Here is a 21133-nt window from a genome sequence, read left to right as displayed (position 1 = left end):
TAGCAGTAACGGGAGGAGTAACAGAGGAATCAATTGCGGGAGATAGGGTGATTCCTAATGCATTAAGGTCGGTTTTAAACTCTTCATAGTTCCAAGATGTGGTTGGAGGAGGAATCTTTCTGGGAGCCATTAAAACTGAAGAACAGAGCTTACTGGAGATAAGAGAAAAATGAGGAGAAGACTAAATTCTTAGATAGATGAGAAGGGGAGGTATTTATACCATATGACTGGTCAAAACGACCCACGATTGAAGAATATGAACCGGTAATCGACGGTTACGAGGAAGGAGAACCACGTGGAAGACGAAGAAAGGGAGGAAAGGCGGTTACCCACTTCAGACGGTTCTTATTCTCCTCTCTTTATGATCGAGCAGAATAAGAAAAGGAAAAATGTAGTTACCAAAGTATAAGCCGACACGTGGCCATAGGAAGGCGCGAGAATCTGGAGAAAAGATCTTACTTCAAGCCCTGAGATTCGTTGTCAGGGACTTGTCAAATCAAGTCAGAATTATCCTTATCCACGCGGCATCGAAGTAGAGTTTGGGACAAGGTAACTCGCCAAAAGAAACGTAGGGCGCGAGGGGAATCATATGTCCAACAAGAAGTAACCACGAAATAATGTGAGTTGGCTTGGAAGAAAAGCTACCCCCACGAAGTAGATGAATTATCGAGTAAGAAATGGGACAAGTGTCCCGACAAGACCACGTGAGGTCAGCGAAAGGTGGGGGAAAACTTTATGGAATATGCTCCAGGCGTAGCATAAAGAAACCTTGGCAAGATGATATGAGTTGTATACCACTAGGGTTGCTCAGGCCTATAAATAGAGACCTTAGGACAACGTAAAAGAGAGATATCTTTTTGGAGAGTTAGGGTTTCCTTGTAATCCATAGGCTTGGAGAGGGGATTATGGTTTCTCGATAATCCACGGGTATAACTTGTATTTCGTTGGAGATTAATAAAGAATGGGCTTTTTAATAAAGTGGCCATGTTTTTCTAATATATTTCAGAAACTGGCCGTTATTTTGAATGTTTATATAAAGTGACCGAAATTGACATTTTCCATCCCGTTTTTTGGAAAAAAAACGTGTAACAGCCGTTAAATGCATGTGTCTGTTAACCTCCTTAGTAAAAGACCAATTAACCCTCGGTGAGTAAGTCTAGATAGGTGAGTCAACTCGCCTGGCCATTATACTCTTCACCCCTGCACAGTCCTAGCATACATCTAAATCATTTATGTAGCTTTTCTGCAACACAACACCATTATCAAGTTCATTTTCGCAGTTGATTGAATTCATATGATTACAGTGATTCACTAAAAAATTCAAATACAAAAACACTGTAACCACCACATTGAGAGATGGTTCACGATGCGAATCATCCACTTTAAATCCAATATGGACACCATAATCTATGACCAACACAATTGCCTCCAATACCTCCATGTCCTCCACCAACTGTCTTCAGTTGTGTCAACCACTACCTTGAATTCAAAAGCACCTTCTAGATATGTAAATAACAACATCGATCAACCATCTCTGAACTTTGACTCCACCTCCATTCCTGTCCAAGATCTATAGACATTCACCATTAGACAACCAGTTTGTGTATCCAATCCCACCACGGTCATCACTTTTAGAAGTAGTGTAATATTGACCCTTGTCAACAACACTAAATCCATATGTTTAATTCACTATTTTGCCTTCACATCCTTCTTATTACACCCTCCAAAACACCCATCATAACTTAAGTAGTAGCCACACACAACATCATCATCTAATCCAACTGGTTTCATGATCAAAACGAACCCAATTAATTTCAGTCTATGACAAAAACCCCCAATTTCACTCCATGGTTGTAATATAAATTAGCCAGCGTGCCTGCGACCAAAATTTAACCCTAAATTAACAAAATTAAACAAAATGGGGGAAGAACATCAAACCCTAGAGTTCTAATCAATCGAAATCCATCGATTTCACTATCTAAATATGAGTTTTCGTCAAACAATAAGTTAAATAATGTGTGGGTTCTAAAAAATTTACCTGGATTCTAATTCCTTCATCCCGATTTGTACTTCATCTTTGCTGCATCCAATGGGACCCTAAAAACTTCAAAATTTCAAAATATCACTAATTCAAATACTATTCTTCTTCTATAATAATTGCGTCTTCATCGCTGATCACATCTTCTTAATCAATCACCTGAGTGTCTAACCCTAGTTTCGACCAGAAGGTTGTGAGAGAGAGACAGAAACAAGAAGAAGAACAAGGGAATGGAAACAAAGTGTTAGATCGTAAAGATAAAAGAGCGAGAATATGGTAGTAATTTTGAGCCTAAAAATTGACCAAGTCAACTTGCTGGACCATTTCGATAGGACCAGGTGAAATATTAATGGAAAGGCTACTTTATGAAAGTATTCGGAATTTTGGCCGGTTTATTAATTAGGTGCTTTGAAGCTGATCATTTTATTAATTTGCCCATAAAGAATCCTTTGTTCTTGCGTTTATCATGTCTTAGATCTTATTTACTTTCCATTTGGGTGTGTTGCTGGATTTCCAGTAATCACATACTCTTCAGAATTCATGATATTGGGTTCACAATTTAAGATTCGGGGCTTAAAGTTCAAGGTTTAAGGTTCAGGTGGTGGCGGCGGCCAATTTGATGATGATTTTGGTCAGAGGAGTAAAACGTGCCGGCCTAGCCAACCCCCCACGAAATCACGTGCTTAGCGTGCTATGTGTCGTGCAGTGTTGTGTCGTAGATTATGATGTTCTGTGCTGTGCCGGACTGTGCCAGAAAAGAAAACGTGATGTGACGTGCTGTGCTGGGCACATTTATTTTATATTTTCCAATATGGATGTTTTCCAAATATTTATGTATTGTATGTGTTATTATGAAAATAAGTCAATAAAAGAATAATAAAATGTCAATAATTGGCTAGAACAATGGCTCTTTTGTGAAATACATACAAAATGTGATGTATTATGTCATGTTGGGTAGTATTTTATACCTATTATGACGCGCTTTCTTAACGTGTTGTGCTTCTCCGTGCCACGTGCTTTGCTCAGCTACTGTGCTGATTAGTCAAACCCGTCCCGTCCTAGGAAGCTAACGTGTTGTGATGTGACGTGCCAAGTCACCTGTTGGGCTGGACTGTGCTCAAATTTTAGTGTGTTGTGCTGGGCTGTGCTCGTGTTGGCACAACCCAATTTACACCTCTAGTTTTGGTGGTGATGGTGGCCCTACACATTTGATTTAACTCGATTGGATGACAATGTCAACGAAATGGGGCATTTTTCCAACTATTTTTAATGTACGTTGGGGCTATTTCCAATATTACACCCATATTGAGGGATTTTTCCAATTCTCCCAAAAAAAACTATTGAGCATCTTGAAGATCATTTCTAGCAAGATCCCAAATCCCGTGGATATATTCAGAATCTGGTATGCACTTTGGAAGTGAAGTGCAGTAGAGTCAGTAAAGTAAAAACAAACTATACGGGTGTATTTAAAGCATACAAGATTTTTCCTCGACAAAAATAATAATATTAAAAAACACATAAACCGTATGTTAGCGAATACACCTAAAGAAGAGCATGAAACTCGAAGCAAAAAATAACCAAACAAAGATAAAACAAGAAAAGAGATCAGAATGGTGGAACTTAAGAGCAAAGACTCGATTCCTGAAACCGCTGAAAACTAACAAAAAAACAAAACGCAAACCCCTAGATATCTCAAGAGAAGAGAGGAAAGATGCGCATTAAAAGCATACACGACATAGAACTTGTATTACATAAGAAAGGGCAGGACAATATTCCCTGCTTTCATTATTTTACTAACAACGCATTGAAATTTATCTGGCACCTGTATTCATCCATAAACCCATGAAAATCAGCTAGTTCTGATGAACGAGATTTTGGGGCTTCTCCTTCGCATACTTAATGTAAGCCGTGTGCGATTTATTACTCTCTGTATCCTCACTAAGCTTCACCAAGGTATAAAGTTGGGTAGTACGCAAGCACATTGAACCGTCCACTCTGTAAAAGAAACCGACACATTTGCAGTCGTCGCTACATTTCTTCATACACTGATTGACATCCATCGGTCCTTCACTTTCAACATCACCAGCATTCAAGAAATGATTGACAGCTTCAAGTTTGTAATACCCAACATTGGCTGCATTGCAAGACGGTATGTTTGGTTGTTTACATTGCTTTGTCCATCCCGCGAGTCCTTGGGGTGTAGGACAAGCAACACACTGGTTATCGCTGCAAAGACCGAACGATCCACACTTCTCAGGCATTAAACACTCGCTGTTGATTCCTTGTCTAGAGAAAGTGGCATAAGTTTGCTCCCATGCATTCTGCTCAAAACTCCCCTGCTCATAGTAAGTATAGATATACGCATTACCATCCGAACCTAATCGAAAGATTGATAATGTACTGTTGTATTTAGGATGAGCATAAGTGAATCCGAAACTATGACCACCGGTATAAAGGCTTAATTGGTTGGCGAATGCGTCTCCCAAGGATTCTGGAGCGGTGTTGAAGGTAATATTTTCTATATCAAAATTTTGAAGACTTGGCTCAATTAAGTTGAAATAATTCAAGGGTTTGGATGAATCTGGTTTTGGGTTAGGAGGATTGAAGAACAAACCAAGTTGCTTGCCTTGTAAAACCAGACTATAAGCCCCATTCACTAGCTTGTTACTAGTTGAAGTGATTCCAGGATTAAGTGTTTGTCCTACCAAGAGAGTATTAGTAGGATGATCAAAACTTTGCCAAACAAAACCGCCATTTTTATCGACAAGGACCAAGTTACCATTCGGAAGTAGTTTCATATCTACTACACCCTTGCTTCCTGTATTAGTTTGCCATGCATATCGGCCATTGCTGTCGATTAAGGCGAGATTTCCACCGCGGTTGAAGACAAGTTTAGCATTCTCACCAACAGGTTTATCAAGGTTAGCTGCCCAAACCCACCGCATAAGAGAATTTACATCGGCGGTTCCCATACCGATACCTAGAATGTAAGAATCAGAATGGATAGGCTTGTAGAAACAAAGACGAAATGGGTGGTTTTCGATGGGTAAAGGGCGAAAGCTTGCATTGAATTCAACAAGACCAGAATGTGGTGCTCCATTATTGGCATAAGAGAATGTCTTTGAAAGAGGAACTGATACACTACTAACTATTGTTGATGAAGAACACAAAATGAAGAATGCGAAGAAGTAAAGAGATGGAAAAGAAGAAGATTTCACCATATTTGTTTGTAAAAGTACGACAACTAAAACAATGCTAGTTGGTGGTGCTTCAAAAGGGATTTGTGATGTTCATTTTATAGGTGTTCATTTCATCTTGTAAGGAATCTCATTACATAACCCATGTGAATTTCTAATTTTTTTTCCATCAAAACCCGGAGGACAAATTTACTAATCAAGAAACAAGAAAACAAACGCCTTAGCGTAACCCATGTGCATATAAGTAAGAAAACAAATTTATTACTACGCAAGTTCTTGAAAAGGTTTCTGGTCATTCCAATTATTAATGTATGTTATCTATATATAGCATTACGTTGATTATTTGGTTCTTATCTCCTTGGATTTCTGGTAAATTCCAATTTCCAATGTTATCTATATATCTATTTAATTTGGCATATATAGCAAGTGTTTTTTGGTGTATATGGTGTACAAGGAGTACCCTCAGCTGATGTCAAGTTCGAAGAAAGGCGGTTGCTAGTCGAGAAACTGTGCAGCAGTATGGAGTTATAGCTCATCTTCTCCAGCGTGTCTCTCAGATCTAAACATGAAAACCGTGTCCACTTGCAACATGATGAACCAAAAACCATTGTTTAAATGATGAACCAAAAACCATTGTTTATTTAAATGGATTCTACTTTGGCGTGCAGCTTCTCCACGTAAACACATGATGAGAGTCAGTGGGCATGTTTCTCAGCCGTGTGGATTTTGCTTCCTCTCTAGATCTGTGTTACCGCATTACGAGACTGACATATTTTTATTCATTTACAAATGTATTGAAAGCTAATTTCACTATAGCACAGTGGTAGAATTCGGATATTTATACATATGATATTCTGCTTTTTACTGATTTAAAGAAAAATATATTAAGAGGAAAAGGGAGCATTATTTGATGATCTCCGAATTTCTTTTTCTTTATAGAAATACTAGCCCTTAACCCGTGCCATAACGGCACGGGTTTTGATGTTGGTTAACTTTTAATATCGTATAAAATGTGTCCCGAATATTTATCAAATCCTTCTAGTATGATGTATGTTAAATTTGGCTTGGTCATAGATATTTTAGGAATATTTCTTGTTTTGTTTTCTCTGTTCTATCGGGTAAACAATTAATGTTGTTAACACACTTCATTAAATCAAAATTTTTTTCTAAAATTATACGCGTTGTCGCCATATAAAATTGAGAAAACTATATACTACAAATAGTTTTACAAATAATTTTAAAGGGAGTTTGTACGCGTTTAGTATCTTAAATTAAGAAAATGAGTTGAAATTTTTCTGATTTTTCCGATTTTAAAAATCTGTACATAACCTGTACTTCCTCGGACCTTTTATTTATTTATTGGGATATATGCTATTGAAATTTTTATTTCTGGAAATATATCTCTTGGTTTGTAATACCATATATATATACTCTTATGTTGCGAGGTCTCTTTGGAAAATAAGTGGATATGGTCATCTCCAGAATCGTCAGCCTCCTTGGCAGCCGTTTGCCGTAACCATTGCATGGCTTTTTATGGTCCAGGAGTATGTGGGTTAATCGCAATATGTATTTTTTTTTAGAGAGAGAAATTTCAAAACCGACTAATATGTAATTGGGGAGGAAAGATCGAAGTTCCCTTATTGTCATGCATCTTTCAATGATCGAGTACATTTTTTTTGTTCCTGAGATGATTTGTAAGACCATATACTTACCTTACAAAGTCGCTTGTACAATCCGGTCATCTCTTACACCTGCCAATAGGTGCGCCCATTGTCGCCTCTAGAATCGTTAACCTCTTTGGTAGGCGTATGACATAACAATCTTCTGTCTTTTCAATGTGGAGCAGAAGAAATTATAAATAACCTGATATGCTAGCATTCATGATGGTCATCATAATGACAGTGTTTGATTTTTCATTCTTTATTGCATATCAATCTGGAGAATTGCGATCAATAAGAAGAGTAAAACACGAAGTTATAACCTATTCAAGAAAACCGAACAATTATAGAGTAAAACACATAAGTCAGGGTGCATTATCCGAAACCATAACATTTGCTGGCGTCTTTGATTAATTTTTTTTTAAAAGTGCAATCTTATTGATTTTAGTTTTTGCCAAAAGTGAAATCATCTGCTTAGGAAGTTCAAATACGTTAGCTTGGTGATGCCAGTGTCAGAAAATTTCCTTCAAAACCACTATGGATTCAGATCAATATTAGGGAAAATATATTAGATTATCATATCAACACGGTTACACAGGGAATAAATAAGATCCACCAACGCCACTGTAGATCATAACCAAAAGGACTAATACTGAAATGCAAAAAAAAGAGGAAATTACACGTCAACAAAATGCAGTAAGGGAAACACAACAGAATAAAATGCAGAAAGGGAAACACATCAAAAAAAAATGGAGACATACAAAGAAACATGATATACTATTCCCAGGTATTGTATTATTTGGTGCAAGGCTTCGTAATGTTTAATCTTCGGCAATGGTAGATGCCGAGAAACCTTCGGGCATCTTCTAAAGACAGGGTTTCTTGCGAGGTGAATCATTGTCGGCCAAAGTGATCTCATCTTCAGCGCAGATGATTAATTCCGGTATTTTAGGCAGATATGGCTGGACTTGGTGTTGTAGGGAGCGAAGGCAGCTTTGCTACAATGAAGCTTGGGGTATCCAGATTTCTAGGATAGAGGCTTTTGGGTACCTGTCAAAACAATTGAGCACCCACGGTTACTCATCCATCTCCCTAAAACCTAACGCACACATGCAAAAAATTAGTGTGATCTGGATAACCATGGCCATTGATTTATATCTTTCCGCAGGATAAATCTGGACCACCACTAACACAGGCAAAGTTAGCCAAATTATGGTTTTTTGTATTAAAATAAAATATACAATATTAGATTTCAATATAAAAGAGAATATAACAACAACACAAAATAGAAAAAATTAATTGAAGACTTAAGTTTGTTCAATCTAAGCTTTATACATGACGATTGTGATTAAAAATTAAAAGCACGCCTAGCTGTGGGGCGTGACAACATTGGTATTAGGTGATTTTATTATGGTGGCGTGTGACAACCCGGATTTTCGGACTTCTAGCGGACACAAGTTCGACCTTGTGGGTCGGGTCCGATCCAGCTAGCAAGTCCAAAGTTCCGGACCGCCACTCGTGTAGGACCATATTTTTCGTGTTAAAAGATTTCAATAATAAAAATCAATAATTCAAGCTCAATTAAGTTAACTAAATGAAATGTAATCTTACTTTCAAAATCACAAAACTTTCAAATAATAATTACAAAATCAAAAGTATCAAATTAGAACAAAATAACGCTTCGATTAAATTTAAAACGGGATACCCAAATCTCGGTGATATATAATAATTTCTTATCAGGTAGTCTTTCTTCGTTCTCTGTGGAAAGGGAGGAAAATGGGTGATCAACCACAACCCAGTAGGAAGTTTTCAAAAATAATTGAGTGTATCGAAAAACAAACAAATGCAACAGATACAGTAATTAAAACCGTGTACGAAAGTTCACAACACTATTTACGCCATTTTCAACCACAAATACTTAATGTTTTCTTACTCAAAATCTTCGATCTTAAATTCTAGATCCTTAATATAAAATTATTTATTAGTAGAGATACAACCCAGTAGGAAGTTTTCAAAAATAATAGAGTGTATCGAAAAACAAACAAATGCAACAGATATAATAATTAAAACACTAATTAGTTACCCATTTATTATATTAATCATTTATTAATTAAATTTTTCTTAATGGGCCATTAAATGATAGTTTAAGAGGAGAAATTACAGCCATAGATTTATGTATTGGGAGGGTAAATCTCAACCACCACTTACATAGACTAACTTAGCCAAACCGTGCTTTATATTCCTGACAATTGAAGAGTAAGTTATTTGGAAACTGGATTCTCTTTACTTTTTCCACTAAAATATCTTGTTTAACTGAAGTATTAATTGGGACATAACGTGAGATCGCAGAAGAGGCGGATTCCGCACACACGGAAAATGAACACCAAGTCTCCTAACGCGTTTAGGTGGAAAAGGTGTAAGTCAAAACTATCCATAATGTATCTCTTTACAAGGTTGTCAACTTGTCATCCAGTTTTGAGGTGCTTTAATTCAGGCGATCCTAAAATATGAAAACCGTGTCCAGTCGCCATATTTGTCCGAAAACCATAATTTAAATGATGAAACAATCATTTAAAATATAAATGAAGGATCAGACTTTGACGTATACTTTCTCCACCCAAACGCGTAATGAGATTCGGTGGATATGTTTCCGAGTCTCGTAAGTTTTGCTTCCTCTGTAGATCTGCGTTTCGGCATTGCGGGACTGGCATATATTTTTCGTGTTCTGCACAAGATCTGTGAGATAGGTACCAGATAAAAATAGCTCACTTGGATTTCAAAAATCATCAAAAACTTTTTTTCGTAAGATCTCTAATTAAAAATTGCATGCAAATCCAGACCCAGAATCTTCCAAGGTACTAAAGTGATTCTATGATAATAGGTAGCAGACAAAAATGAACTAGGGTTTCTTTCAACTTTACAACAGAAAACTGAAACTCCATTATTAGTAACCATCCTTTTGCTATTAACTTATAATTGACAGTGTCTATACTCTATATGTTTACATTGGACAACAACTCATTAAGTTAGGGTTTAATTTTTCAAAAAAGTTTGATAAAAATACAACATTTGATTGAGTAAATGAGAAAATACCTTCTTCTCTTAAACCAGATTCAAAGTATAGCAGGAGCAATCACAATGTAGGAGAACTGGAACTGGATTACAAAGTTTGATTGTAGCAGAGGTATCGCGTAGCAGTGGGTTATGACGATGAAGCCAAAGTTTGGAAAGAGAGAGTTGAAAGGATAATTCTAGGTTTTACCGGAGAAAACCCCGGGGTAAATCCTGTGACTCACAATTGGGGACCCACTTTTACTTTCACCTGCCCTCGTTTGCGGGATCCCTTCAGGAAAAATTTTCGGTTATACTGCGTGTCAACGTAAAATTATTGAAGTTGAAATGTGTCGAAATACAAAAATGCTTAACTAGGAGCTTTTCAGTAGTTGTTGTGTGTGTTTTCTAGGTAGGAATAGATATAAGAGATCCTCATTCCAGTTTTTCTTCGGTTTAAGGGGAAAAGGTTTTCATCTCCAATCGTGTTATGTGTGATTTTTTCTTATCATGAAAATTTTATTTTTCGTAATTTTAAGATTTTAATAACTAAAAATAATTATTCAATATATTAGAATTAGTTTTAGTTACGCAAAAATTTAGAGTTTCTCCGATGCAATGTGTGTGAAGAAAATTTCTTAATCCACTTTGGATACATATCCATTTTCTCTGATATATGCATGCAGTAAAATTTCTTAATCCACATTGTTTCCTTGTTGGCTCGGTTAAAACAAAACTCCAACAAAACTTTAATATCAACGCAAGTTTAGCCCCATCGATTATATTCAAGCGTTTGATCATTTTACGATCTCTTATAAATATTTTGATGATAATGCCTTTCTACTAAAATTAAGAAATACAATACTGGTTGGCAATTTCTTGCAAAAAATCCAAAACACTTTTTTGCTTATAACTTTATTATTGCAAGTAATGGATTGATTTATATTAAAATAAATCGGCAAAGTGGCTTGGACTAGCTCATTGAAAGTTGTCTCAGATATGGATATGCCTCGAATGTGGACCCAAATCACCATCTTCACAAAATATACATGAAAAATAAATTTAAAAGCTTGGAAAAAAAGAATAGGACACGCACCCGGCTCGTTAAAAACCTTGCCAAGGAACAACCATACAGCTGGTAAACCTTGACTAACGGAAAGAGTGCAACACTAAATGTCCATAAAGCTACAACAATATGATAACTACCTAGAAATAAAAAATTACATTTTCATCAGGATCATAGAAATTCTTCGTTCTCCATCGGTACTCAATGAGCTGTTTTCTAATGTTGGTTGTATGTGTGTCGCCAAATACAAATTGTGGAAGTTGAGCGTCTTCTCTCATGTAATACTATCAACGTATAGTCCCGAGCCCTTCTATCAATAACAAGACTAATACAAATATCACGACAGCTTGTCACTACACCAAATCTAGGTTTTACTAACAATGTGCTTCCTAACTAATTTTTTTATGGTAACACAAATGATGCATTATGATTCTAGTAACCCTTATAAAGAGTTAGCAGATTAATCAATAGTTACTATAATTAGGAATTAACTTATAAAAACTAAATAACTATTCCAAAGTGTGAGTTTTTTAGTTATACAAAACTAACACATCTCTACTAATTAACTAATGTCAATATTTCTACCCATAACTACGTGTATCCTAAAATCAACCCCATCTTTATAACTGTATACAATTTTATTTATAACAACTTCCACATATCTCACACATTGATTTTTATGTTGAATAACTAGAAAAATAAAATGAATTTTTAAGCTTCTTAAATCTCTTGCCTGGAACCGATTGATAGTTCTAGACCCCTAGAATAACTTAAGTCCAAGAACCAATGGGTGCGGGAACCAAAATTTAGTTCCATTTTTTAACCAAAATTTTAGTCCAAGAGCCAATGGGTCCAGCGTCCACGGTCACACTCGATAGAACCAAAGCAATACTGGTGCCTGTACAATAAAGAACAAATGGTCGAAAGAAAACCTAATGAGAACTTTGATTTGAAATCAGTTGAATCAAAGCATGTGCTCCAAAAAAAACCACTCCGAGCTTCCCTTTTGAAATCAATTGAAAGAAACAGACTCAATCTCGATCAATTTTGTCCTACGGTTTCGATTCCCTTATTGATCTAATCCGTTTTACCATTGATTTTGTGTTATCTCTACGACCAGGGGCAATCGAAAGGTTCAATTTCTTCTCCTTCTTCTTTCGATCGTAGCTCTGGTGACATATTAATCTATCTAACCTCAATTATGGTATGTATTTCAATCTCTATTCTGTTTTTGTTTGAAATTTAGGGTTTTTGATTACTCTGAAGTTGGTTTAGTGCATGTTGAAATATGATTAAATTAGGTGGTTTTATGATTTGGGTTTGATTGCATTTAGTGTTCTATGGTGTATTTTTTCAGTATCTCCTCAAATCTGTGATTGCTTAGATTGATTAATGTCAGAGAAAGATGTTGAAATTGTGGTTCTTGAGCTATTTGGAAGATTTGAGTTGATCATGCAATTGTTACAGAGGGGTAAATGCTGGTTTTATCTAGAAAGGGAAACTGTTCCAGGACTCAGGAGGATAGTTAGATAACTAGGGGTATACATAAAGAATTGATTGAGTTTCCATTAGACCATTACTGATAATTATAACTTTACCAGTACAATATGACATAGATGTTACAAGATTCTTGGAGAAGTTTTCTCTTAGTGTCATATGATTTTATCAGTACAAGTTATTGTGCATTATTATAGATCGGGGTTTAATCCATGTAGAGTAGATGATGTGAATGTGGTGCAGCATCAAAATATTAATGTTAATAAGATATACTTAGCTGTACAACCCTGTGTAGGCACAAATTCTAGCTAGAGATGCTGAATTTAATGTTAACAAAATGTTAATGTGTGTATACGATGCTTGTTAATGTTGTATGAATATTCACTATTCGCTTAGGAGTTCACACCCTGATATAATAGAAAGTAGCATCGCAGAAATGGGCGGATATGTGAATGTGTATTAGTCGCACTGATTTTGAGCATTTTATTTTATGTACTTTTGGTTCATTTACTTGGATACAATACTTAGACAAGGATTTGTATTATATTCTAGTGGTGCCAAGTTTTCCTGTACTAGAATAAAGACTCGAACACGTCTGATGGTGGTGATAAATTAGCAGTACTGCGTAATAAAACCAATTGCAGATGTTATCGTTAATGAAGGATATCCTGAATTGTCGAGCAATAGAGTTAGTTGAAAGTGCATTGATCAGCTTAAATTTCATTATGCATATGGCAAAAGATTTTGATAAGAGTAACATATTGCTTCTCGTTTACATTTTTTGTTGAAGAGGCTTATCAGAATTCTCCTACAGGATCTTGTTGGCATTGATGTCTTCTGCAATGCGAAGAAGGTTATTGATGCTCTTCAAAGCAGGGGCGTAGCTCTGGATTTAGCTTGGTGTGCAGAGAACAAAACGAGCTTGAAGAAATCAAAGGTGCACCATTATTTTTCTAATTTTTTGTTTGTCCTGTGATATTTATCTAGGTGAAAAGGCCATCATCTTTATATCATGCTCATTTCACTTTAACATTCTCTAGTGATTTCTCAGAAACCATAAGTATGCAATTAGATTGGATATTCTCGTATCCAGGATTTTGGACGATATTCTTTGGGAAATACTGCTAAATGACTGTTGTTAGTCTAGGTCCATAGATTCTTTAAGAATCCGTTTTTACTGTTTTGTATATTCCTTCCGACCTCTGATTTAAATGGTCATTCTACACTTAAAAGTGGGGATACTGGATACAAATGATACATCATGTTAGTTTGGTTAAGCTTAACAATGGGGCTAGTTTGATGTTAAGCTTTATTGAGGTTAGTATAGTGGCGATACCATATACATGGCTAATTTAATCGTTCCATGGCTCCTGGGGTAAGCTTTGTCTGTTTTGCAACCTACTCCGAGTCCTTGGGATATCGGCAACTCAAACATTGGAAAGTTTCATATAAAGCAGACTTAAAACTAAGCGAATAGAAACAGATAAAATAAAAAAAGACTACCTTCGTGTGAATGTCAAAAATAGAGTTAAAGTTAAGTAGTCGAAAGCCTACCCCATATCCTGCTGAGATCAGTACCCTTGCCACTCTCCAACTCCGAGATCACACCCTCCGCCTCTTTCTGATATTAAAAAGAAAATCATGGTTCGCTGCTATGCTTGCTTCATCAAATGCTAATGTAATCTAGGGGACTTAGGATTTTTTTGTTTAGAGAAGGAACAGAATGATACAGCATGTTAGTTTGGTTAAGGTTAGCAATGGGGCTAGTTTGATGGTAAGCTTTCTTGAGGTTAGTATGGGTTCTGCATTTTTACTTGTTGCATTGGAAAATGTGGCAATCTGAAACATGTCAAGTTGCAGATTGTCTTCTTTATTGATTATGGACTTGCAACTCTGTTTTTCTTTTTGTCTGGCAGCTGGATTTGATGTCTGTCATTTATTTTTATCATGGGTAGGAAGGCATTAGCATTGGTACAACAGTAGTTGTGTAATGTCGGAATCCTTTCAACTTAGTTTTCATTTCCCTTTGGTGTTGTTACTGGCAGTATTCTTTGTGTCCCTAGTTACTGAATTTCGTACTGATTATTGAATGTTCTAGATTTTAAGGCTCCCATTGGTCCAAAGCTTCTATTTAGTAGTCCAGTTTCATGGCTATGTGTTATGAGACTATGTGCAGTAAGATTGATGTCTTCTGTGATGCGAAGAAGGTCATTGATGCTCTTCAAATTAGGGAGGTACCTCTGGCTTTAGCTTGGTGTACAGAGAATAAATCCAGGTCGAAGATATCCATTTGCAGTGGAGGCTAGTGGTAAGCTTGCTTGAGGCCTGTATAGGTTCTGCACTTCTATTTGTTTCATTGTAAAATGTGGCAAGCTTGCTTGAGGTCAGCATGAGTTTTTTTCATAATTTCCTTGTTTGTAGATAATGTGATACGTGATAATTTGTAAGCCACAGAGTCAAAGATGCATTTGATCTAGAAATACTGTCCAAAGGATAACAATTCTAAAACATGCTGCTGAATGTTATGTTTCAGTTTTTCTCTCACAATTTCCCAATTTCTCTTCTGACTCACTATGTGCCATGAGTGACTAAACTGCAAATCACTTTTTCGTAGGGGTTTTGGAACTGCGTGTTCGATTGACTTTTTTTTGTTCTTGGTTGTCTGTCCAAGTGATTAAATGTGTTTGTAGTTGACAAATTCGGAAGATAATCATATAATTCTTTAAACTATACGTGTTTGAATACTAATGAATCTGTGGTGCAATGGTAGCACGTCTGACTTCGATGCAGAAAATGCGTGTTCGATTCACGCCAGGTTCACTCATTTGCATCTTTCATCAATGTTTTCTTTGTTGTGCAAATTATATAAATGTGTGAAATTGTGTGTGCAGTTTATATGGAACGGTAGCGTGTTTCAGTAATGCAAATTATCTATGACTATAATGATTTATTGCCTATTAAATGCGCATTTTCTTGTTTAGTATGCACTTGCCTAATTTAAGACAACTATGTCATCCGATAGCATGGCAATCTGCTATTTAGATAAAAGACTTTGGTTTTTAACTAATTTGTAAGAATTTCGCAATTGTGTATAGTGAATTGACATCTATTTTGTCAATATCGTTCAAGAGATCTTGTTTGTTGTAAGTTCGATTATGGAAACCTGTCTTTACTATTCACCAGAATAATCCACAGTTCGATTTTGAAAATCTGGTATTTATTATTTTCCAGAGCAATATTTGTTTTGTTGTAAGTCAAAAATACATCTTCAGACGAGTGCGCTAATTTCTAATATTGAAACCTCGTTAGTTATCAATTCATTCTCGGGAACTCGGATTTTATTATCTATCAATATAATCATTAATTCGATGTAGGTCAAAAAATATACTTTGGATGAGTATTTAATCTTAATTGTCAAAATATCATTCATTATCAATTCATTCTCGCAAAGTCAGCATACAATATGCCATAATAGGGTTTGTTTAAGGTTTCAGGAAATATTCTAATGGAAGCTTACCTGTAAATGGATGGAATCATCGTTCATAACAAGTTTCTGACTTATAGTAGTCCACTCACGGCCAGGTTTCGATCTCGGAACCAGGTTATGCATACGATATGCCAAAATAGTGTTTGGTTAAGGTTTTGGAGAATATTCTAATGGAATCTTACCTGTAAATGGATGGATTCATCGTTCTTACCCAAGTTTCCGACTTATTGTAGTCCACTCACAACCAAGTTTCCATCTCGGAGCCAGGTTATGCATACAATATGTCGACTTATAGTAGCTTAATAGTTCGTTCTCGCATATTGAAGTTCATTCCCATGAGAATTAGATCTACTTCATGATTTTCGTCAATTTTTGATTTAATGTCGCGTCTCGTTCACATTAAGCTCATTAGTTTGATGTCAAGTCAAGAATATATCATCTGTCGAATGTTCAATCTCTAATGTCAGAATCTCAATCAATTTATTCTCGAAACTCATAATGTTCAACAATATACCAAGATAATCCTCAGTTTGTTGCATGTTAAAATTACAATTTTCAAACGAGTGTTCAATCGATATAATCTTCAGTTCGTTATAATTCATTTTCAGAAACTCGATATAGGTTGTTTGTTTGTTCTTCAAATTTCACAAGTACAAAATCTAAACTTCTAATTAGAATTTCAATCGACTCCCTTATCACATTCTTCAGAATTTCTACCAAGTCAAATGTCGATATAGGTCAAGAATATTCTTCATATTATCATTTAATAACCTCTTTTACTAAGTTGAAATCTTCACCTGGCTCTAAACCTACAGATGTTTCTCAGATTACCCTTAATGACCTCTTCCACTAAGTATAGAATCTTCACTGGAGCTATAAATTGACAAGTGTTTTTCATATTATCCTTAATGACCCACTCTACTAAATTAGAATCCTAAATTTACCGATATTGTTCATATTATCCTTAATGACCTCTTCGACTAAGTCGGAATCTACACTAAAGATCTAAATCTACTAATATATGTTATATTATCCTAAATAATCTCTTCTTCGACTAACTCAGAATCTTCATAAGAATCATAAACCTACCAATATTGTTCATATAATCCTCAATGTCATCTCCTACTATGTCGGAATATACGCCTGAGCACTAAACCTACCAATGTTTGTCAGATTTTTTTATCGACCTCTTCCACTTATAAGTCTGAATCTTTAACGAAACCCTTGATCTATTGTCATTAAGTTTTGAAATTTTGTTTAATCAAAAGAAAGTAACAGTTTTTGATTTCATTTCTGATTCTTTTGATTCATTCTTATAAATTTTTCAGATTTATATATAGTCAGAAGGTCGATAACAATATTATTCTTTTGATTCATTTTTATAATCTTGACACGGTGACACTTGTTTCTCTAAAACATCTAAACGACGATTAATTTGAAGCTAAGATTTGGTGACATGTTCCTCCTATAAAACTCTACATTCCTACGAAAAATTAGAGTATTTCGAAATACGAAACTTTGGATTTTGGTCTTACGAAGGTGCAAAACAAACACACTTGTGTTCAAAAGAAACACACTTGTCTTAATCCGAATGAGAATCCAAAACCAATTGTCTACCGTTGATAAATCTCCGCAATCCGTATGAGGAGGAATCCAACGTCCAAAGTTTTTTATCCAAAACCTAATTTTTTCTCCTCTCACTTTCCTCTTTCTCTTCTTTCCTTTCTCTTTCTCGGTATGTTCTCTCCTCTCTAACTCCGCCTTAACCAAAACCCTCTTATAACAAATTCTTGTTCATAACCCTAAAAATCCTTGAATCCTTGTTAATCTTTGAATAAAAAACCAATCTAAAATCAAAGAAAAACCTCTAATTGAAACATTCATAACCCTAAAATTTTGATATTGTCCCTGAAATAAAAAAAAAAAACCTTTTTCTGTGATAATAATTGTTCTTCGATCTGTTAGCCAACGATTGAGGTATAATCCCGAGCTTAATTTATTGTTGTTTTTGATGATATTGTTTGATTTTGATATAAAATGGTTTGTTCTTTACTCTTTCTCAGGCAAAAGAAGAACTAATGAACAAGAAGAAGACTATTGGAGCTTCAAAAATGGTTTGTTCTTTACTCTGTGATAATAATGAACAAGAACAAGAAGAACTAATGAGATGTCTCTCTCTTCTTTGTTGGCATAAATCTTCAATTTTTGTTCTTATTTGTTTTTTTTTACTCGATCTTAAACTAGGGTTTTTCAATTTGGAGATTTTCTTACTCTGTTATTAGTGAAGATGATATGTATAAATTTTTTAACGGGTCTGTGTATGAATATGGTTGGATTGTTTGAAAAAAGGAAGGGTTTGTTGTTATTGGGTTTGTTTATTCGAGTTCGAGTTTTTTTTTGTGGATTTGACATGGGTTTTCATTATTGCAGTCATTAAGTTGTTTAGGCTGTTCAGTTTAGTGGGATGAAGAAGTTTACTTTTTATTGTTCTTACTTCTGTTTTGTTGTTGTTGTTATGTTTCAGATGAATAGAAGTGCAAACCCTATCGGTGACGTTTGGCAAGGTAAAAATGGTGCTCGACAAGGTTAATAATCTTGTGAAAGTGAACATCAAATATAACTAATCTTTACTCATTTAAATCTGTGGTTTTTTTTAGTTACTAAGAGTGTTTTTTGATGACAGATTCATTAAATTAATGAGAGAATTACACTACTAGTACACTTACAATGTCTGTATGTTGTTTCTTGTTGATTTATTCAGACGATTGATGAAATGCATACAGCTGGAAGACCAAACTAGTGCTGATAAGTGAGGCCCTGTATTTGAATTGGCTTCAATATTTTCTGCATCCTCTCCTACTATATATACGTCAAGATATAAGACAATGATCATTTAGCATTTAATGTTTTTCTTGACGGGTGTTGCAGGAGAAAGCTTCATGTAAACCTAGTGCTTTCAAAAGGAAATCTGAATCAAAAAATCTGGTTGCCCACAACAAAAAACAAAATTATAGATGGAACATATCTACAACTGCATGTCTGCATTAGAAAAGTTGGTTCTTCTATCAAATTTATTTAGGTTGTCCTCGGTTCTTTCTTACGTGGTTTCTGTTCTACGCGATTTGTAGTTTCGTTACCTTTATCACCATTTCTGAACAATTTGGGAGGTGGTTATGCAGATTTTTCCAGAAACCGAGCTAAACAAAGACTTCTACAACCAAAACATCTAAAGAGAAGTGAGTATTTCTTCGTTCTGTACGCATTTTATAGGTTTGTGCTTTGCTCAACCCTGTGCTTTAATATTTTTAGTTCTTGTCTTTAATCGTAACAACTTTAGTACAACTTTTTGTTTGCTGTTAACTTTTTTGGTGTTTCCCTCCAGGTACTACTCAAAGGTAACTGATAGAAGATGGTGAAACATTGAAGGTATACAACAATACTCTCTCTTACTTTTACTATGATTGCGTTGATGTAAATTTATCAAAGAGAATTTGAGTTGAATTAAAATTGAACGTATTTGTTTTGTTGATTTATGAAAAATTGACTTAATAGTAAAATGGTAAATTCTGTTGAACCTACTGTTCTACAGTGGAAAGTTTTGGAGCAAGTTGATGAAAAGCTGATGAAAAGAGATATAAAAGCAGCATTGAGTCTTGTGGAGTTGGCGGGAAACCTGGTGGTCTTTGTTGCTTTGGCACAGCAAGGCAGGTAACTTTTTTAATCCGTTCTTTTTTTCCCATCGGTTGGTGCATTCTATCAATTGTTAGAACCATAGATCATAGTTCTTGAGTTGGTTCCTTATTAGCACTTCTATAGTATGAATGGTGGAGGATGGATCAATTTTGTTGTTGCTGTTCTTATGTAGTTGCATGCTTCTGATGTCATTTATAACCATGATGCATCCTCTAGTGTGTTATTATACATGTTTTGCCGAGGGAAGACAGAATAGGTGACTGGAGGAATCCTAAAATAGATCCTTCTGCATGAGTTGTGTAAAACATATATAGAAGGGATCTACGTCGTGGTTCCTGTTGATGAAAACTAGGTAGGTCGGTGTCAGGTTTCACATGTTGATAAAAAATCTAGTTCCTTTAATTGCGGTCTTTGTTGATGATGGATTGTTTCCATTGAATTCTGATTGCCAATGCACACTTGTTTGATTTCTACCATTGGAGAGTAAGTTGTAGCATTTGGAAATGGTTGTTTTGTTTGTGTTTAATTGCATTGCGGATCTAGACCTTGGATGAGCTTAAGCTGAATGAGATTGATCCTTCAGCAATTCTTTCACATGTTTGATGGGACTGTGAGTTCATTTGAAAGGTAACTTCAACTTGCTGCTATTTTAGGATATAATTCACAAAATTACATAGATTCTTCATCGTTCTTTCACTAATGGGATCAAAGATCCCACTATTAGAATACAATTCACAAAACTCACCATGTGATATGCATCTTGCAAATTTTTATAGATAATTTGTTTTGTCAATCAAATTCGAATTTGTAAATTTGCTGTCGTACTTCGCAGGTTGATTCTGGAAAGTTTGGTCCAGTTTCCTTTGGTGTTTTTGCATTGCTGGTTACTGCTGAAGCTGGGGAAATAGTTATGATCAGGGTCAACTCTTAGTAAAAGTAGGCTATTTGTTGTATTTTCCCAGGTGATCAGCTTTCTAATTTGAAAGATTGCTGATACTTTTGGGCTCAAAATACTTGATATGAACACGGATTTGTAGTTTCACCAACAATTTTTTTTATAAATTTGCACTTAAGAATTTGAATCTGGCATGATATGAACTGCAGTGTACTTTCAGGTCACCGGAACGTTAATTTTCAGGTTGTCGGAACCTGACATTTTCAGGTGCAATCCCGTGCCGGAATTACCTGAAAGTGTTATTTTCTTTTATTAAAGTCTGAAAATTTCCTAATGGAAAAAATGCGTGAGCCTATTTTGAAACATAAGACACGTGTCATCTCTTTACTAGCTACTTGAACAGTTATATAAAGAGTTAGAAAAGATTATAACATAATCTTTACATTATAAAGTAAATATAAAGTATAAAATGCCAATAGTTAGGATAAATAATGTAATGAAAATGGAGTGTTAGGCTATTGAACTTTCCTAATGGAGCAAAAGAGTTAGAC

General features: G+C 35.3%; 1 protein-coding gene, 2 long non-coding RNA genes and 1 other non-coding gene across 7 annotated transcripts; 3 read left to right on the top strand and 1 right to left on the bottom strand.

Moving 5' to 3' along the window:
• Window positions 1-3528: 3528 nt before the first annotated feature.
• On the bottom strand, window positions 3529-5316 carry LOC113273436 (epidermis-specific secreted glycoprotein EP1-like). The gene has a single exon (XM_026523152.1). The coding sequence runs from the start codon at window positions 5257-5259 to the stop codon at window positions 3892-3894; it is 1368 nt and encodes a 455-aa protein (XP_026378937.1). The 5' UTR covers window positions 5260-5316; the 3' UTR covers window positions 3529-3891.
• Window positions 5317-11980: 6664 nt separating this feature from the next.
• LOC113273435 lies at window positions 11981-15016 on the top strand. Its single transcript, XR_003322402.1, has 3 exons — window positions 11981-12214; window positions 13322-13444; window positions 14606-15016. It is a non-coding gene; the product is annotated as an uncharacterized LOC113273435 (long non-coding RNA).
• A 240-nt stretch (window positions 15017-15256) lies between these two features.
• TRNAR-UCG lies at window positions 15257-15327 on the top strand. The gene has a single exon. It is a non-coding gene; the product is annotated as a tRNA-Arg (tRNA).
• Window positions 15328-17703: 2376 nt separating this feature from the next.
• LOC113273434 lies at window positions 17704-20769 on the top strand. 4 transcript variants are annotated; one of them, XR_003322401.1, is made up of 9 exons: window positions 17704-17971; window positions 18058-18108; window positions 18519-18558; window positions 18756-18803; window positions 18923-19073; window positions 19174-19230; window positions 19377-19420; window positions 19584-19702; window positions 20520-20769. It is a non-coding gene; the product is annotated as an uncharacterized LOC113273434 (long non-coding RNA). The 4 variants fall into 4 exon arrangements; XR_003322399.1 differs by having other exon boundaries at window positions 19584-20314; XR_003322398.1 differs by having other exon boundaries at window positions 19584-20769.
• Window positions 20770-21133: the final 364 nt, after the last annotated feature.

This window comes from Papaver somniferum, chromosome 4, assembly GCF_003573695.1.
Source record: "Papaver somniferum cultivar HN1 chromosome 4, ASM357369v1, whole genome shotgun sequence".
In the NCBI taxonomy this organism is placed as follows: Eukaryota; Viridiplantae; Streptophyta; class Magnoliopsida; order Ranunculales; family Papaveraceae; genus Papaver; species Papaver somniferum.
The sequence above is the reverse complement of the archived record's forward strand: the minus strand, read 5'-3'. Positions and strand labels throughout refer to the sequence as shown.